We start from the raw sequence: 15,872 nt of genomic DNA, 5'->3' as shown, positions 1-15,872 counted from the left end.
TTTACATCACTTCCTGGATTTATAAAAATACACCCAAATACAGTAAACTTAATATTCAAAATACATTTAAATGTGTCTCTCACAGCCACACACAAAAATAACACCACAAGATTTATTTTACACACACACACACACACACACACACACACACACACACACACACACACACACACACACACACACACACACACACACACACACACACACACACACACACACACACACACACACACACACACACACACACACACACACACACACGTTATTTAATCAAATGTTTTGTTCTGTCCACTTTTTGAATTCCACTTGTACCCTTTGTAGATATTTTCCAATAGTGTCCACTAACTGGAACAAGGTGTTCAGTGTTTTTAGGGCACCAAAAGTGGGAAAGGAGACAAATATGGTATGAGTACTTGAGTACTAATGAGTTACTAATTCTTTACCTGTAATGGTTACCAGTAATGGTTTTTAGGGACTCAATATTCTCTTTGTAAGCCTGCTGAAGCAAATGTTGAAACATGAATATATTAAACTTTTTATTCCCTCTCAAAAACTTTTCATTTTCTCTTAAAACCATTTTTTATTCATCAACATCTTGCGTCGTTTGATTCATTAACAAGATTATCCTTTCTGATGAAAATCCTGGAGAGATCTGGTCGACCGTCATGAAAAAAAAAAAAAGGTCTTTGTAATGACCTAACAAGTTCAGTTTTTCTTACTGTCACTTGTTTAAAATAACCTTTAGTGCGGTCACCAGTGACGGCAATAATGTCCAGCAGCTGTCTTTGTCGCTCACACTGACCAACAAAGTCTTTAAAACCTGCTCAATGCACACAATTGGTGAAGGTGGCTTGCTCTGGGAGATGTTCACTGCAGATCAAAAAGGCCATTGTCTCCCCTTAGGTGTTGGTCCTTAACTGTTGTACTCACTGTGGTTTTTCCTTCATCTATAACATAACAAAGATATTGCATATAAATATTATTACACATTTTAGAAAACTTGAATGAGTAAAGCAGGATAGTTGCCGACTTACTTTGCTTTGAATCAAAAGGAATATTGTGCTGAGTGAGAAGAGCGCGCAGTCTCTCAATCTCTTCTCTCTGCTTTTGGAAATCCTGTATGAAAAATATATATGGAGAGAATATAAAGTTTCTGTCACACACTTAAAGTAGTATTGTAATAATAGTACACATTTTGTAGGCTGTTATTTGGAAGAGAACATGAATACACACACCTCTGTGCATTTCTGTAAAGAGTTGTGTGTTCCTGAATCAGCTGCAACTTCTGGCAGCTTTATCTTGACTTTTAGGCTCTTCAGGAGACCAGCATCTTCAAAAATATCCCTCAAAAGATTGTTGTATCCCTGCAGCAGACACACATTGTGTGTTAGTGGACAAGACCATTAGACACTGGAATAAAAATGGGAAACTAGTACCTTTAAAAATAAAAAAGGGCTGGGCTTTGAGTTTTGAAATGTAAATGGAACAAAGGACTATATGTATTTGTTTAAATCATTCTGGGAACCCTAACCTATACATGTACATCTATACATCATTAGCCTGCAAGTGATCAAGCCATTCGTGCCGTTTTGATTTGATCTGTCAGCCACTGGTTTGTACCTGCTCAGTAAGAAGACCTTCGTAGCGAGCCTGCTCAGCTTCATCCCATTCCTTTTGCAGCTTCTCACTCAGTGTCGGGTACACTTAAAAAGGAGCATACACATGATAAGAAATCACTGTCAACACTGACTTAACCCTGCTGACTTGTGCTATAAGATTTGTTCTTACCTAAAAGAGAATGTGGATGGCAAACAAGTGGGGTCTCAAACGTTAGTGAGTACACACACGTACTGGGCTCTGAGACTTGGGCAAGCTTGCTGCTTGTACCGCAGACCAGAATCACCTACAGAAACATGATGAGAAACAAGTTACAAAACAAATTTTCTAGTGGTCTAATTTAATTGTGACAATGATTTTAAGTTGATAGGCTGATTGGGTATGAAATGATAAGTTTGATGTTCAGGTTTCATTCATTATCTCCTAAATTGGTCTTATATTTAAGAAGAAACTCAGACATTAAAAGAATCCTGATGGAGCTCCTAAATAGCATTACATGAAGAATGTGCTGAAACCTTTAAAACACCACACACCTTCGTTTCCCTGTTTCTGGTCCCACAAGCATCCCCATCTCTCATCCACATGCCTGTGAATGTGTTGTTAGTGATTTCCCACTCCTGCCAGATCCTGTTAGGAATACACAAAAGGCTGCTCTAAAAACAAAAATACAGCTTATTTTGCAATATTTCACATGGTACTATTTGCGATAAAGGGGTCTGTAGGTAGCATTAAGTTAAATGAACTGCATCTTACCCCAGTATCCCACTGTAGGCGTTCCATCTAAATGACTGCTCATGTTGGGTGATGTTGTGAAATGGACAGAATTCATATTTATACCTGCAAAATGACCAGGCACAAAAATACCCTGTAATGTTTGTTTCATTCTAGATACTCTGATGTAATGAATCCAACTATTAGCATCCAAAACGGGTCATTGCATAGAGCCAGCAGAAATGGGGGATAAAAACCCAAATGTAGGGCTCATGTGATATGTGAAGTAAAATACTCACATTGACTCTGTGAAACTGAAGCACTTTCCAGCAAGCCGCTGAAGATGTGTAGGGCCTTGAGGAAGACATTAATGTTGATATGATAAGTAATGAGTTGATCAACAGAAAATCTCTTGATAACTTCCAGTCAACATCTGCCCTTTTCCTTCACAACATTAGAACAAAAGATAAAACTAAATGTAGACTTTACATTATGTGAAACTATTTTATTTTTTTTTACCAGACACTGGATATGGGGTCACTCTAGGTTGTAGCCTGCTTCCCTGAGCCAGAAAGGGATTGTTCAACCTAAACACAGAGGAAATAAGTCAAAAAGGGGCCTAATGTCAACACGGCGCACACTGTGACATATGTTTTAGCTTAACGTACCCAAATGTGTTTGGCTCCTCTACTATTTTCATTTTACCGGCGAATCCATGGCTCACTGTAAATAAAACAAGTCAACATCAGACCCAATTGAGCTCAATGAACACACACCATACAATGTGGCGCATCTGGTTTGGTATTACTGCAACATAAAACAAAGTACACTGAGCTGAGTATGTAAGCACTTACTGAAAAGAGACACATAGACCATCCACAGCCTTAATAAAGGATGTATCCCGTTACATAAACAATCCATGGCTGATTACTGAGTGACTAAATGTGTTATTCGTTTGTTTTCTAGCTACATTTCCTGCTTTCTTGGTCATTTGTCAGGTGATATGTCACGTGATGAAAATAATATGTGCGCATGCGCGTTTTTTTAAGAATACGACGTGCTTTCCACGATACAGAGTTACCCAAAGCCAACTAAACTGTTTTTAAAAATTATATATAAAGCATTGCGGTACAAACGGAGGCTGACAACAGATAATATCTTTGAGCTCGCGTAGATACACAACGAAACGTTTCCTCTTTACGAGATAAAGTCTTTAGACATGCTGATGTCAGTGGGATAGCTAGCGAGCTAATGTGAGTGTAAGCACGTAAACAGATGGTGGTTAGTTTAAATGCACACTGTAATCTGGCAGTAGGTAACCTGACTGAGTAGCTGTCCACTGCTTTCAACATGGGACGAAAGAAACAAGGCAAGTTCGTGCGCCCTGACAACAAGGCCAAAGACAAAAGGCATAAAATGAAGGGGAAATCCTTAGAGGCCTTTACAGAAGATATGCACACTGCTTTTGAAGGTAATAATGCATTGACTATTTACAATCTAAAAATATGTGTCACTGCTTCAACTTCCTCATGTTATTATACATGTGGGCAACAAAACCAAGATTTAACAAAGTGCAATAGTTCTCCTGTCTAAAATGCTATGTTAAATATTCTAGAAAGGATAAATGTATCAAAGTATTTAAAATAAGGAACTCCTGTATTTTAGTATAGGACCATCAGTTGTTGATGTATTAACCTTGTAAGATTAAAGCTGAATGGGTGAAATAGTGTTGGCTGTTCATGTTCTTTTCAAATGTGCACATATGAAATATAAAAGCACTCGACCTGTGTTAATTCATGCTATATTGATACATAGTAAGTGAATAATAGTTAATTGGTGATAGATCGATGTAATTGAGAATAAAGTGCAAAGTTCTAAAAAACGAAAAACCCAAAAAGTGTAAGTACCATGTACTCTGTCCTCTGTCACTGTGTTTTTCAGCAAGTCTCCACCTAGAAGAGGGAGCAGAGGCCCCGCAGGTGAAACTGCCTTGTCCACTTGCCATGTGGGAGTTGGGTCACTGTGATCCCAAACGTTGTACCGGCAGAAAGTTGGTACGCAAGGGCTTTGTACGCAACCTACGCCTCAATCAGAGATTTAATGGACTCATACTGAGTCCAATGGGCACAAAGTATGTGACACCAGCAGACAGGTGTGTAGAGTTTTTTCCTCCATTCAACACCCATTTAAATCACTGAAAGCTTTCAAATAATCTGTAAATTTTGTACTATTAGAATAGATAATGATTCATGAGACAAAATGTAAGCTGACACATGACATAATTCATCCAGTCATCATTTAATTTAATGTATGTTTGATTTTAAGATTTTTTATGTCTGATCAGTAGCCAAAAAAGCATATCATATAAAATGAAACAAAGATACCAAGCTAATCTTACCATTTTTAAATTGCCAGGCCTAGATGTTAGTGTTTCTTACTAGAATACAAACTAAAATGGGTTAGGGATTGATTATTATTATCATTGATTATCAAAATTATATTACCATTAATCCCTACATTTCTTGATCAAATGATAATTAAATAGTTTGTGATTAAAAAAACTTCCACAGAGCGATTGTGGCACAAAGCGGGGTAGCAGTGATCGATTGTTCCTGGGCAAAACTGGAGGAGACTCCCTTTAATAAGATGGTTGGAACTCATCCCAGGTTACTGCCGTACCTTGTAGCGGCAAACCCCGTCAACTACGGCAAGCCTTGCAAGCTGTCGTGTGTTGAGGCCTTTGCTGCCACATTCTGCATTGTAGGTAAGACTTGAGCTTTAGGTATTCAGGAATCATGTACTGTATTGTCTTCCTGACTGCTTTTTGTATCCTGTTACAGAAGTGACACTATAACATTCTGTATCTGATTTTGTAGGTTTTGAAGAACTCGCATTGCTATTGTTGAAGAAATTCAAGTGGGGGACAGTGTTCCTGGATCTCAACAAAGTTCTGCTGGACCGCTATGCTGCTTGCCAGTCAGAGGAAGAGCTGCTGTCTGTAGAAAAGGATTTTCTCACAACTAAACCAGAGGAGGATGACTTTGGTAAAAAAAACAACAAAAAAAACATATTTGTGTAGCAGAGGTGGTAGGGGGTTATTTGGGTTTTAGTCCCACATCTGTCCCTATTTTAGTCTCGGTTTAGCTTCATGTACATCTTGTAGTCCTAAAATAGGGTCATATGTATTGTTTGTTTATTAAAGGAGGGATATTGCACAATAATTAACATGAGCACTTGAATCTGTGGCAGATTTAGCCATTCTAGCTAATTTTTAGAAACTTACATAAGCACAAATAGTAAAACAATGACATAACCATATTAGAGCAGACAAAGTCACAGAGCACAGGTAAAAGCACAGACAGTAGTAATACAATGATATAGCCATATGACATTAAACTTTACTATGGTGAGAGCAGAATCATGGCAGAATCACAAGAAGCTGCATTTTAGGAAAACTGGACAAAAATATAAAAATGTTATTGGGTTTCGAAGTTACTCCAACACTTTTTCTTCTATGGTGAATCACCACAGCTAAATTGTTATTGGGGAAACACTGGTCTCATACTTGTATTCAAATGTGAAAGTCATAAAACATAGTTCTTAAGGCTTTTAAGCTTTATGAATTACTTATGAGTAGTATGATTCATCATAAAATAGAGGTCACTGTAAGTTCTGATATCTGACACATATTTCTTGCAGCTTTCTCCAAAACTTCAAACACTATTGTGCATTTTTTCCTAGACTGATAATCCAAGCCAAGCCAATAATCAGACGGAATTGACATTTTTCTTAACTTCATTTATTTGATTTTGATTAATTTAATTCTATTTGAATCGCTGAACAAATCAGAGATGTGGGCAGTGATTCAGAAGTCTGGAACCAGGCTAATTGTTTCCAGCATCTCTGGAAAAGTGCCCCATACTCAGAGAAGGATGCATGTTCTGATCTCTTTGGTTGAAGCAATTTTCTAATTAATAAAAGCTAATCATCTATCTTGATCACAGATCCATTTGATGTCGACTCAGGAGTTGAATGTAGAAATCTCAACAGACGTCCGTGGTAAGGATTTAATATTGCTCTTGAGGGCATTCAATGTTTAACTTAAGTCAGAGTGAGGTAATTCCTCAGTTGCAGATGTCCGCAAATCTTGTAGTGATTTATTACTGATCCGGTCATATTTTACTGCTGACAATCTTGAGCATCAGCATTTTTCTAATTAGTTTTCCTAGTAGTATGTCACTTTACACAACTTTTAAATTTTTAACAGAGGGTGACCTACCGTCTGCTAAAATTAAAAAACCAATAAGCTAATATTGATTGGAAAGTACCAAATAATCTTCATGAGTTTGTTATCCATGAGTGTGGTTACTAACTATCTCTGTCTTTTTTATATTAAGTGCACCTGAAGAAGACGATGATGCTAGTGAGGATACGGACACCTCTGAGGATAACGAAGATGAAGCAGAAGATGAAGAAGTAGAAGATGAAAAAACAGAAGGCGAAAGCGAGTCAAAAACAGTCTCACATCATCATGAAGAGGAGGAACAGACTGAATCAAAGTCATCACAATAAAGCACATTTCTACTATCTATTCTTATACTACAAGGACTGGCAAAACTTTTTCAATACTCATGACTCATTCATAAACTAAAAGCTGTTTTGGGTTAACCAGTTTTGTACAGGTATCCAAAAAATAATAATTTAAAAAAATGCAATAAATTGTATGTTTTATAATGTAAACAAATTAAATAAATACATATTTGCAAGCGTTGTTTAATTGCATGTGTCTATTGGTGTCCAGGGTTGTTTCAGTTAAAGTTGGATAAAACATAGTTTGATGGATAAAGAGCTCAGTAAACGCAGACTTGTGGATTGTGAGCCCGCTTCTACACCAAAACTTTAGTCTTAAAATGGTGTGAGCGACCTGTAGATAAACCTCGCTACACAAAGCTTCAGTGGGACAGTTTGTAGGCCACGTTTACGGCGCTATTTGAATATCAACAACAACTGCTGCCCGTCGGACTCAATCCCTATCAGAGAGATGAAGTTCAGTAGGTTGTAAATGTGGCGAGGGGGGCGGACACAGCGGGACTCTCCTCTGCTGTCCTGCGGTAACATTGTTGTGGAACGACGTCACAGCTCGAAAATGAAGGCGCAGAGGCAGCCATTACTGGAGCTTCTCTAATTATTTTATTCCAAATAAATACTCGCGGAAAACTCCCATGGCAAGAGCTACAAGTCAGCTGGTAAGTGGTGCAACTTACACACGAGTAACAGCTCGAAGCCGGCGGTCGAAATGTACAGTGCGGCGGCTGTTTTGACAACAAATAGTTGCGTCGGGCCTTCATCTGAAGAGCCGTGCTAGCCGCAAAAGATCGTTTAACGTTACGACTCGCTAGCAACGTTAGCTCGCTAATGTCGGCTAACACAACACCTAATGTTTGCTACGTTACCCGGGTTTGTCCCACACCTGGCTTGGTTCACGATTAAAGGTTCGTCGATTAATTCGGCGCTGGTTTATCGTTTTCCAGTGCTTGGTGGTAGTTTTATAGGATGTATGACCATTTCCCCTTGGTCGGTAGCGTTATCTGTTGGCTGACGTTAGCTAAACATGTTCGCGCTTTCGAGCGATGCTCCGGCTTGCTAACGAGCTAACATTAGCTTTATTGCGTTTCCACCTTTTTGGTAAGTACATTGCTTTTTAAGGTTTACGTTGTGTGGTCTGCTTGTCAACTCGTTTACGTTAAAACTTCGACATTAACGTCGGCACACTAACTTTGAACACAAGTAAGCGTCGTTACGTAAAATGGCTTACGGTTTTGAAGTTACTTATGTGTTACCTGGCTTGCTAACGTGAGCTAATTGCCTGTCTGTTAGCGTTAAGTTTATAACTCGCTGTCAGTGATGGCCGGCATTATTTGACAAGGCAGCAGGAGCTAGCTTGCTGTAGCAGGCGTTAGTGAGCAAGCAAAGAAAGTTCGCACAGGCCTGTTGTCACCCGAGCACACGGGGTTAGGTTAATGTTAGCTGATGTTTTTCCTATCAACCAGTACGTGGTTGACCACTAGTAATACTGGATCAGTAGATAGTTAAACGACCAGTTGGCAAGCTTACACTCAAGTCCGGATAAGGCAGCTAAATGGCCACACCTTGGTTTTTGAATGAGAAGAAGCTAGGCCAACTGAACCAACTAACGTTACTGAGTTGTAAGCTGAACAACATCAGCACTGAGTGTTACAGTAAGTTCAGCAAGTTAAAAATAACTAACTTTGGTACAAGCGTCGGTTTGTTGGAAAGCTCAACCTGTCGCTGTATGTTGTCTTTGAGTTTTCATTTCATCATTTTGTGGGTTTCTTATCAGTGTTTGTGTGCGTCTGCTGCCAGGTCAGTTTGATCATGAATATACAAATTTGAGGAGTTCAGTGCAGTTGTGGTAGTAAGTACAGCTGTTACATGAAAGTAGTAACTTTGACATAGTTTTTACAACTTTACCACTGGAGGGTGGGACCACCACACTCGGAATCGGCTTCTTCATTAGTCTTTGCGTGTCCTTATCTATTCTAGACTTTGCTCCTCAAGTGGTCTCACTTTAAATTGTATATTTTAAGTTATGATATCCTATCGAGAGTGTTAGCTGCAACACATTTTTGTCTGTGACCTTGGAAAGTGGGTCTACTCTATATGATCCAGATCCTCTAAGCCCCATCTCCTCTTGTTATATTGACATTTACTTCTGTTCTGTATTTGCTCGTTTTGTAGTATATTATATTGTTTACATTATACAGTCTGCTGCACTAGAAAATGCAACAAAATGTATATATTAATCTGGGCTGGGTAATATATAAATTTGATGTGTCATCTTATTTGAGGAGGTTTCTGGAAAATGTGAATTATGAAGCTATAACCAAGCAATTCCTAAACCTGTTTTTCCACATAATGATGGTGAAAATACTTGTGAAATCATAGTTCAAATGACAGATCAAAATGCAGAAGGCTAAATATGACCTTTCCCATAAACACATATTGTTTAAACAGATTGATATTGGAAGCAATTCTCATATTTTTTCCCCCCCATATTCATATGGTCGCTAGATATGGTTTTCAACATACTAATAGTAAGTCATAGTGAAGGAGTGATTTGTGCAGTTTCAGTGCATTAAAAGTTGAATTTTGACAGTTTAGGTCTCCTATATTTCTCAAATGAATAGCCATGATTTAAACCATATGTAAATGTCTTCTTTTTTTAAAAACAAGAACTATAATTGAATCACCCTGCAGACTTATATATTCTCAATGTTCCCTCTCCTGTTCCAGTATGATGTTGTGCCCATTCAGCCCAGCGTTGTCATCTGTTCCTGCTCGCATCCATCAATGGTAAGAAACCACCCTGACTCCTGCTCGCCACTTGCTATCCCAGGCGCAAGCAGTAGCCACTGTCCCAGCATGGAGGGCTCAGCCTCAGAAGCCCGTGCTGTAGGAGCGTCTGCCAGCAGCCAGGGCCCAGACCTCCGCACACAGCCGGCTGTCCAGGTCCCTCAGCCACGCAAGAAGAAGCCAGAGGACTTCAGATTCGGCAAGATATTGGGAGAGGGCTCATTCTCAACGGTATGTGACTTGCATTCCACTTTTGAATTATTCTTGGGTAGATGTTGCTACATGCTAGCATTCTTTTGATTAATGTACTTGGATGAGTCATCCTTAGTTCATTTGAGGTGAATTGACAAAACAGGCCCTAAGAGTTACTAGATTAGTTAAAGAGAGAAGTTAAAATGCCATGTTATGTTCCTTTTTCTGTTCTTTTATCTTAAGGTTGTCCTGGCAAGAGAGCAGGTAACAGGGAAAGAATTTGCAAGTAAGTAGTAATGCACCATGTTTTAGTGAATTATTATCAAGATGGAAACGTTGCTGTGTGTATTTTTACTATTGTATCTGGAAATGTTCTTTTCTCTCCTACAGTTAAGATTTTAGAGAAGCGCCATATAATGAAGGAGAACAAAGCCCAGTACGTGAAAAGAGAAAGGGATTTGATGTCAAATCTAGATCACCCGTTCTTCGTCAAGCTCTACTTCACATTTCAAGATGATGAGAAGTTGTGTATCCTTTAACATGACCAATTTGTCATCACATGTTGTATATTATTAACATACCAAGTTGTGTTTGTGTAAAGTTTGATGGTAGTTTTTAACAATTGATTTCTAGTAGTCGCAGTGTTCCTTAACTAGCTTTTCTAAGATTTTGGTCTCAGCTACGCTAAGAATGGAGAGCTCCTGAAATACATTCGCAAAATTGGTTCATTTGATGAGACATGTACTAGATTCTACTCCGCTGAAATAGTTTGTGCTCTAGAATATTTACACAATAAGGGGATAATACACAGGTAAGACTCTTTTTTTTGTTTTATCCACAATATTTCAGTCCTTTTTGCTGTTTTCCTGATATCATTTTCAAACCCTGCTTAGCGTTTGTTTACCCATAAGTTACAACTTGTTCCTTTCTTTTCAGAGATCTGAAACCAGAGAATATTCTTCTGAGTGAAGACATGCACATCCAGATAACAGATTTTGGGACAGCAAAACAGTTATCATCAGACAGTAAACAAGGTATAACCACAATTGTACTTGTACTTTTCAGCATAAAATCTAAGTGTATTAGTGACATGAATGTAGGATTTTACTTTCTGTGAGCAATGTGAAGTTATTCGTGTCTTTTTATCGTTTGGCAGCGAGAGCAAACTCCTTTGTTGGAACAGCACAGTACGTGTCTCCAGAGCTGCTAACAGAGAAATCAGCCTGCAAGAGGTAATGAAGATTGGTCATCATGCAGCTGATACACTTACTAATTATTGTTCTCTTTATTTGTCAGATAAGAGTGACCTCACAAGTGTTTTTCTGTTTTCCCTTGTTTTAAGCTCTGACCTCTGGGCCTTGGGATGTATTATCTATCAGCTGGTGGCTGGTTTACCACCATTCAGAGCTGGGTAAGTATTAAGGGGGTGTTGTCACAGCTAAGTTAATCCTTATTAATTCATGCTTCAGTATTGGCTGATCATGCTGCATTGCATTTTTCCCATTTACTGTTTAAGATCAATTCAAGCGCAACAAATGCTAAGCATGAGAATAACCTTGCCCCAATAATATTACCATTTCACTTGTGGTACACTTCCTTAACACTCATTTATTTTTTTGGTTCTTTTCATCTTGTTTCATATGTGGTAGAAATGAGTACCTAATATTCCAGAAGATAATAAAGCTGGAGTATGAATTCCCAGAGAAATTCTTCCCCAAAGCCAAGGATCTCGTCAAACAGCTTTTGGTAGGTCAAAAATCACCATGATTCAAAAATGGAGGATACAGTTATGTCACTGATATCTGTGGGGACATTTTTGCTGTATTTTTGTCTCTGCTAGTGTTGGTTTTTTACAGGGAAGTAATAAAATAATAACATGTCATATCTTTCTGTTTTTTGCCTCAGTCACTGGACCCGTCCAAGCGGATTGGGTGTGAAGAGATGGGAGGGTACAACCCTTTGAGGCAGCACCCCTTCTTTGATACCATCTCCTGGAGTGACCTACACATACAGACACCCCCCAAACTCACCCCATACCTGCCAGCCATGTCTGAGGATGATGAGGACTGCTACGGAAACGTAAGATATTTCACTACGGTCCAGATCTCTCTTTTTTTGTGTCCATTGTTTGCTTATTTGATGGAAAGCTTGGGTGTGGTGCTTTGTTGAAAGATATAGATTCCCCCAAACCCTGAACAAATCTTCAAGTAAACATCACTGTACCTTTTCTCACCTGTCTCATTTTTCAATCTTAGTACGATGACCTCCTGAGCCAGTTCAGCAACATGCAGGTGGCCCAGTCCAGCTCATCACACTCTCTGTCACCACATGAATCCACGCCCCCGCAGAGGTCCAGCAGCAACATTGAGCAGTACATCCATGACCTGGACAATAACTCTTTTGAGCTGGACCTGCAGTTCACTGAAGAAGAGAAGCAGCTATTGCTGGACAAACAGACCACTGGAAACCCCTGGTAAACCCCTCCAATGTTTCAACCTATGAATCTGTGTGTGTATTAGGTTTTATTTAAACCAGTATCAATCTTCGATCAAAGTCTTGATAATGTCATAGAAATGTGGAGCAAAGTTCAAATTATGTTATTTTTTAGATTAGTAATTGTTTGACTCTATCTATCTATCTATCTATCTATCTATCTAGATAAGAGTCAAACATTTGGGGGGGAAGAATGAATCTTAGAGTGAAAGGTAGGGGTTGTCAGTAATCTGTTGTTGCTCATTTACACAGGCACCAGTTTGTGGAAAATAACCTGATCCTGAAAATGGGCCCAGTGGATAAACGAAAGGTGCGTGAATTCTAGCTCATATACTTTTTTGAGATTTTTATATTACTTATATTTTAATTTGAACACTTTTTTGTGTGAAACTTTCTTATATATTCTATAGAGTTTTCTGCCAACCAGACTATAAGTAGCTATGTTTTGGAGTAGTTTCAAAGTAAAATGTAAACAGGTTCTCCAGTTAAAGTTGGCTCAGCATAAATTAAATCACTTCCAATGGTATTGCCCTAACTGCTAGCACATAGAAAATAATGGGAAATTCCCTGTTGTGCTGAGGAAAGTCTCACTGGCCTTATAGCCCCCTCTGTTGGTGAACTAATGTCTTGAGATGTGTGGCATTCCATTGCAGGGTTTGTTTGCGCGACGGAGACAGCTGCTTCTCACTGAAGGACCACACCTGTACTACGTGGATCCTGTCAACAAGGTCCTGAAAGGGGAGATTCCTTGGTCCCTAGAGCTTCGCCCTGAGGCCAAGAACTTCAAAACCTTCTTTGTTCACACGGTACATGACTGATGTCTGTCCAGCATATTGTTGATACTTGCCCACTGTTTAGAACCTCTTCTCATATGTGGTTTCCTTTTTTTCCCCTTCTGTGATGTTTGCAGCCTAACCGAACATACTATTTGATGGACCCCAGCGGAAATGCTGACAGATGGTGCAAGAAGATCCAGGAAGTGTGGAGAAAGATCTATCAAAGGCACCAAAACCCTGGCCTATAGGAGGACAGTTCCTCTTGTGGCCACTCCTCTTTAGCTCTGAGGCCAATCACTGAGCAGAGTAACACCCTCTTTAGTGCCCTTCATCACCGCAATGTAAACAAACTCTTAGAGACGCTGGCATCTAGACCTTGTTTGTTTTCCTGAGTAGAACCATGGGAAAAATACAACTTTGGATTCAGGGTTGCTTTGCTTGTTCTTTGTGCTCTCTGTGAGGCTTCTATTGCATTTTTCCATGTATGGATGATAAGACTGCCACCATGCACATCTGCTTTTTGTACATTCTGCAGGGGGGGAAGAGAAGGGCAAGCTTGTCCTGTAGAGTGACACAAGCTTGGGTACCGCTAGGACTATCTCAAATGCAAGGACTGGTTTCCTGCTTCAATGATACCATAACACAAAATCTAGCTTTTGTGAACCAGAGCCTATCCTGATATCTTAATTAAACCATATCCTAATCCCTCATTGTACGCGCAAGCTTTAGTCAGGCCCCACTTCTAATGCAAATACTCCATAGTTGTAACAGATACTGTAAGCTGATTCAGTTTCACGTGTTTACCAAACTCAAATCCTATACATATATATATTTTTGTCAGAGCCCAAATGTTCCCACAGTATTTAAGTTGTTTTTGATTTTTGTTTTTTGTTTTTTTTAGTCTCTTGGTACTTGCTTATTGCAGTCCAATTAAGGTCTCAATATAACAAAGCAGAGCGGCGGTCTGCAGTGAGACATGGGTCTGAATCAGTCTCTGTATAAGTGTGAGCCTTCCATTGCCGTTACTGAGGATGTATTGCTAACAGGGGGCGGGTAAACATGCCACTAGCTTGTACTTCCTAATCATAACTTGCTTATCTTTCCTGCATGGCCAGTTTTGTAGCTCAGCCTTGTCCGCTTCTCTCTCCTAGGGCACTGGAGATATAGTTTATTCAAGTTTAAAGGTGGGTATTTTTGACTGCATTGGCAACCATAGCAAATATTATTGGATGATTTGGCTGTTCTGTACCATTCACTGGCTATTTCTTTGTGGTGTGAATTCTTCAGTTTCCTTTTCGGTGGGATAGTCGGCTCATCTTCAGTACGTCCTATTGAAAACTAAATCTTATGTGCTGACCACCCCATGCTGAACATAAAACCTTCATCAACAGAGATACATACACATACTATCATTCTCGGAAGCAATCACAGTAAAGCTGTTGTCCCTGGACAAGATGGCAGAACTGCCTCATCAGGCTTATTAGCCTGTCTTTTTCTTTTCTTTTTTTTTTTCATTCTGACGTTTGGCCCAATAGAAATTAAAGCGATTGATTTAACTTGTGCTCTTGTTTTAGCAATATGTATTATCATAATGCTTTTAATTTTTTGACATATTACCTTAAGGTCCTTTCCAAAGGTCCTCTTCCTTCAGCTGAGTCTGTGTGTGCAGTGTGTGACTGGAGTATAGGTGAATAGGACCCTCTGGCCCTGGGGCTCGGGGCTCGATGTGGTTGGATGTCAGTTAAAGGATATCTATCTGATCCAAATAACCGATGAAATTGCTGTATCTGTCTATAAAGTTGAGGAAGCACTGGAAAAGTGTTTTCCTCTAGTTAGAAAAATTGTTTGAATCAAGTCGATGGCAGTCGGTTACATTGTGTATGGAATACTCTACCTGGCTTGTAACTGACTAGAACTGTGATGTACAGATGATGTATTATTAAAATCTGAAGCAAGTAATGCAATGATATTAGGATACAGTTTTTGTATTTTTATTCTTGTATAAGGTTATTTGATGGCTATTGTTTAGCCTCTAGTTCATTCTGTGTTATTTAAATTCTAATATATGAATCATATTTGGATTGAAGTCATGTTCAGGGGCCATGTTGTGTATGTATTGAGATGTAAAGCCTTTGAATGTGAATAATTATTGTAAACTATAATATTTTACAGCTTTTTTCTTACTATATCATACATTTTCTATTTGCTCAGTGATTTAATCATATTCTGATAATTTAATGAATCTGTTCATTCTCTCTCTGATTATTTGTGCGCTAGGTCAGTAGATGTTGAATGATGAATTTTCCACTTAATGCTTGGTAGTCCAGTAATTAAAGCATGTAGGGATTTAGGCATACAAATAAAGCCATGTGTCCTGTCTTCTGTTAACAACCAGTCATGACACAGTGAAAGCAGCAGCTTTCAGTGGCAATGGCATCTCACATTTTGCAGCATGTAAATAAAGTACGGGCCCATTATAAGTGTTTTTGTGTCTTGAGAATTACTTTAATGCAAACATCACATGAAAGTAGTAAACTTAAATCTGGTTGGATACTTTAACACATTTTCTATCATGAAATACCATAAACAAAAATATGAATAAGGTGTTTGGCACCCTAGCTCTTAAGATTTTACATTTCCCTACTCTGACATTTCTAGGCTCTCAGTATCAAGAGATCATTGCTCCATATTGAAGCGTCGAGCTGGGGA

General features: G+C 38.9%; 3 protein-coding genes across 4 annotated transcripts; 2 read left to right on the top strand and 1 right to left on the bottom strand.

Moving 5' to 3' along the window:
- Positions 1-523: 523 nt before the first annotated feature.
- gnptg (N-acetylglucosamine-1-phosphate transferase subunit gamma) lies at positions 524-3,329 on the bottom strand. Its single transcript, XM_051418851.1, has 11 exons — positions 3,183-3,329; positions 2,997-3,051; positions 2,848-2,915; positions 2,628-2,682; positions 2,371-2,454; positions 2,151-2,244; positions 1,789-1,903; positions 1,621-1,703; positions 1,236-1,364; positions 1,035-1,116; positions 524-947 (listed from the first exon to the last, which is right to left on the bottom strand). Exons 1-11 carry the CDS (start codon positions 3,247-3,249, stop codon positions 868-870), a joined length of 912 nt encoding a protein of 303 aa, XP_051274811.1. The 5' UTR covers positions 3,250-3,329; the 3' UTR covers positions 524-867.
- A 320-nt stretch (positions 3,330-3,649) lies between these two features.
- On the top strand, positions 3,650-7,099 carry tsr3 (TSR3 ribosome maturation factor). The gene is made up of 6 exons (XM_051418850.1): positions 3,650-3,799; positions 4,270-4,480; positions 4,899-5,092; positions 5,205-5,372; positions 6,333-6,387; positions 6,726-7,099. The coding sequence occupies exons 1-6, from the start codon at positions 3,679-3,681 to the stop codon at positions 6,898-6,900; spliced, it is 924 nt and encodes a 307-aa protein (XP_051274810.1). The 5' UTR covers positions 3,650-3,678; the 3' UTR covers positions 6,901-7,099.
- A 307-nt stretch (positions 7,100-7,406) lies between these two features.
- On the top strand, positions 7,407-15,643 carry pdpk1b (3-phosphoinositide dependent protein kinase 1b). 2 transcript variants are annotated; one of them, XR_007886952.1, is made up of 15 exons: positions 7,407-7,574; positions 9,643-9,933; positions 10,138-10,180; positions 10,285-10,422; positions 10,561-10,705; positions 10,831-10,928; positions 11,051-11,126; positions 11,237-11,305; positions 11,544-11,640; positions 11,800-11,973; positions 12,150-12,367; positions 12,640-12,697; positions 13,041-13,193; positions 13,298-14,347; positions 14,451-15,643. XR_007886952.1 is itself a non-coding variant. In XM_051418846.1 (14 exons), the coding sequence occupies exons 1-14, from the start codon at positions 7,551-7,553 to the stop codon at positions 13,409-13,411; spliced, it is 1,698 nt and encodes a 565-aa protein (XP_051274806.1). In that variant the 5' UTR covers positions 7,407-7,550; the 3' UTR covers positions 13,412-15,643. The 2 variants fall into 2 exon arrangements, 1 of the variants encoding a protein (XP_051274806.1); XM_051418846.1 differs by having other exon boundaries at positions 13,298-15,643.
- Positions 15,644-15,872: the final 229 nt, after the last annotated feature.

The sequence above is a fragment of the Dicentrarchus labrax genome, unplaced genomic scaffold, assembly GCF_905237075.1.
Source record: "Dicentrarchus labrax unplaced genomic scaffold, dlabrax2021, whole genome shotgun sequence".
Lineage (NCBI taxonomy): Eukaryota > Metazoa > Chordata > Actinopteri > Moronidae > Dicentrarchus > Dicentrarchus labrax.
Note: the sequence above shows the minus strand (reverse complement) of the source record. Positions and strands in the feature narration are given on the sequence as shown.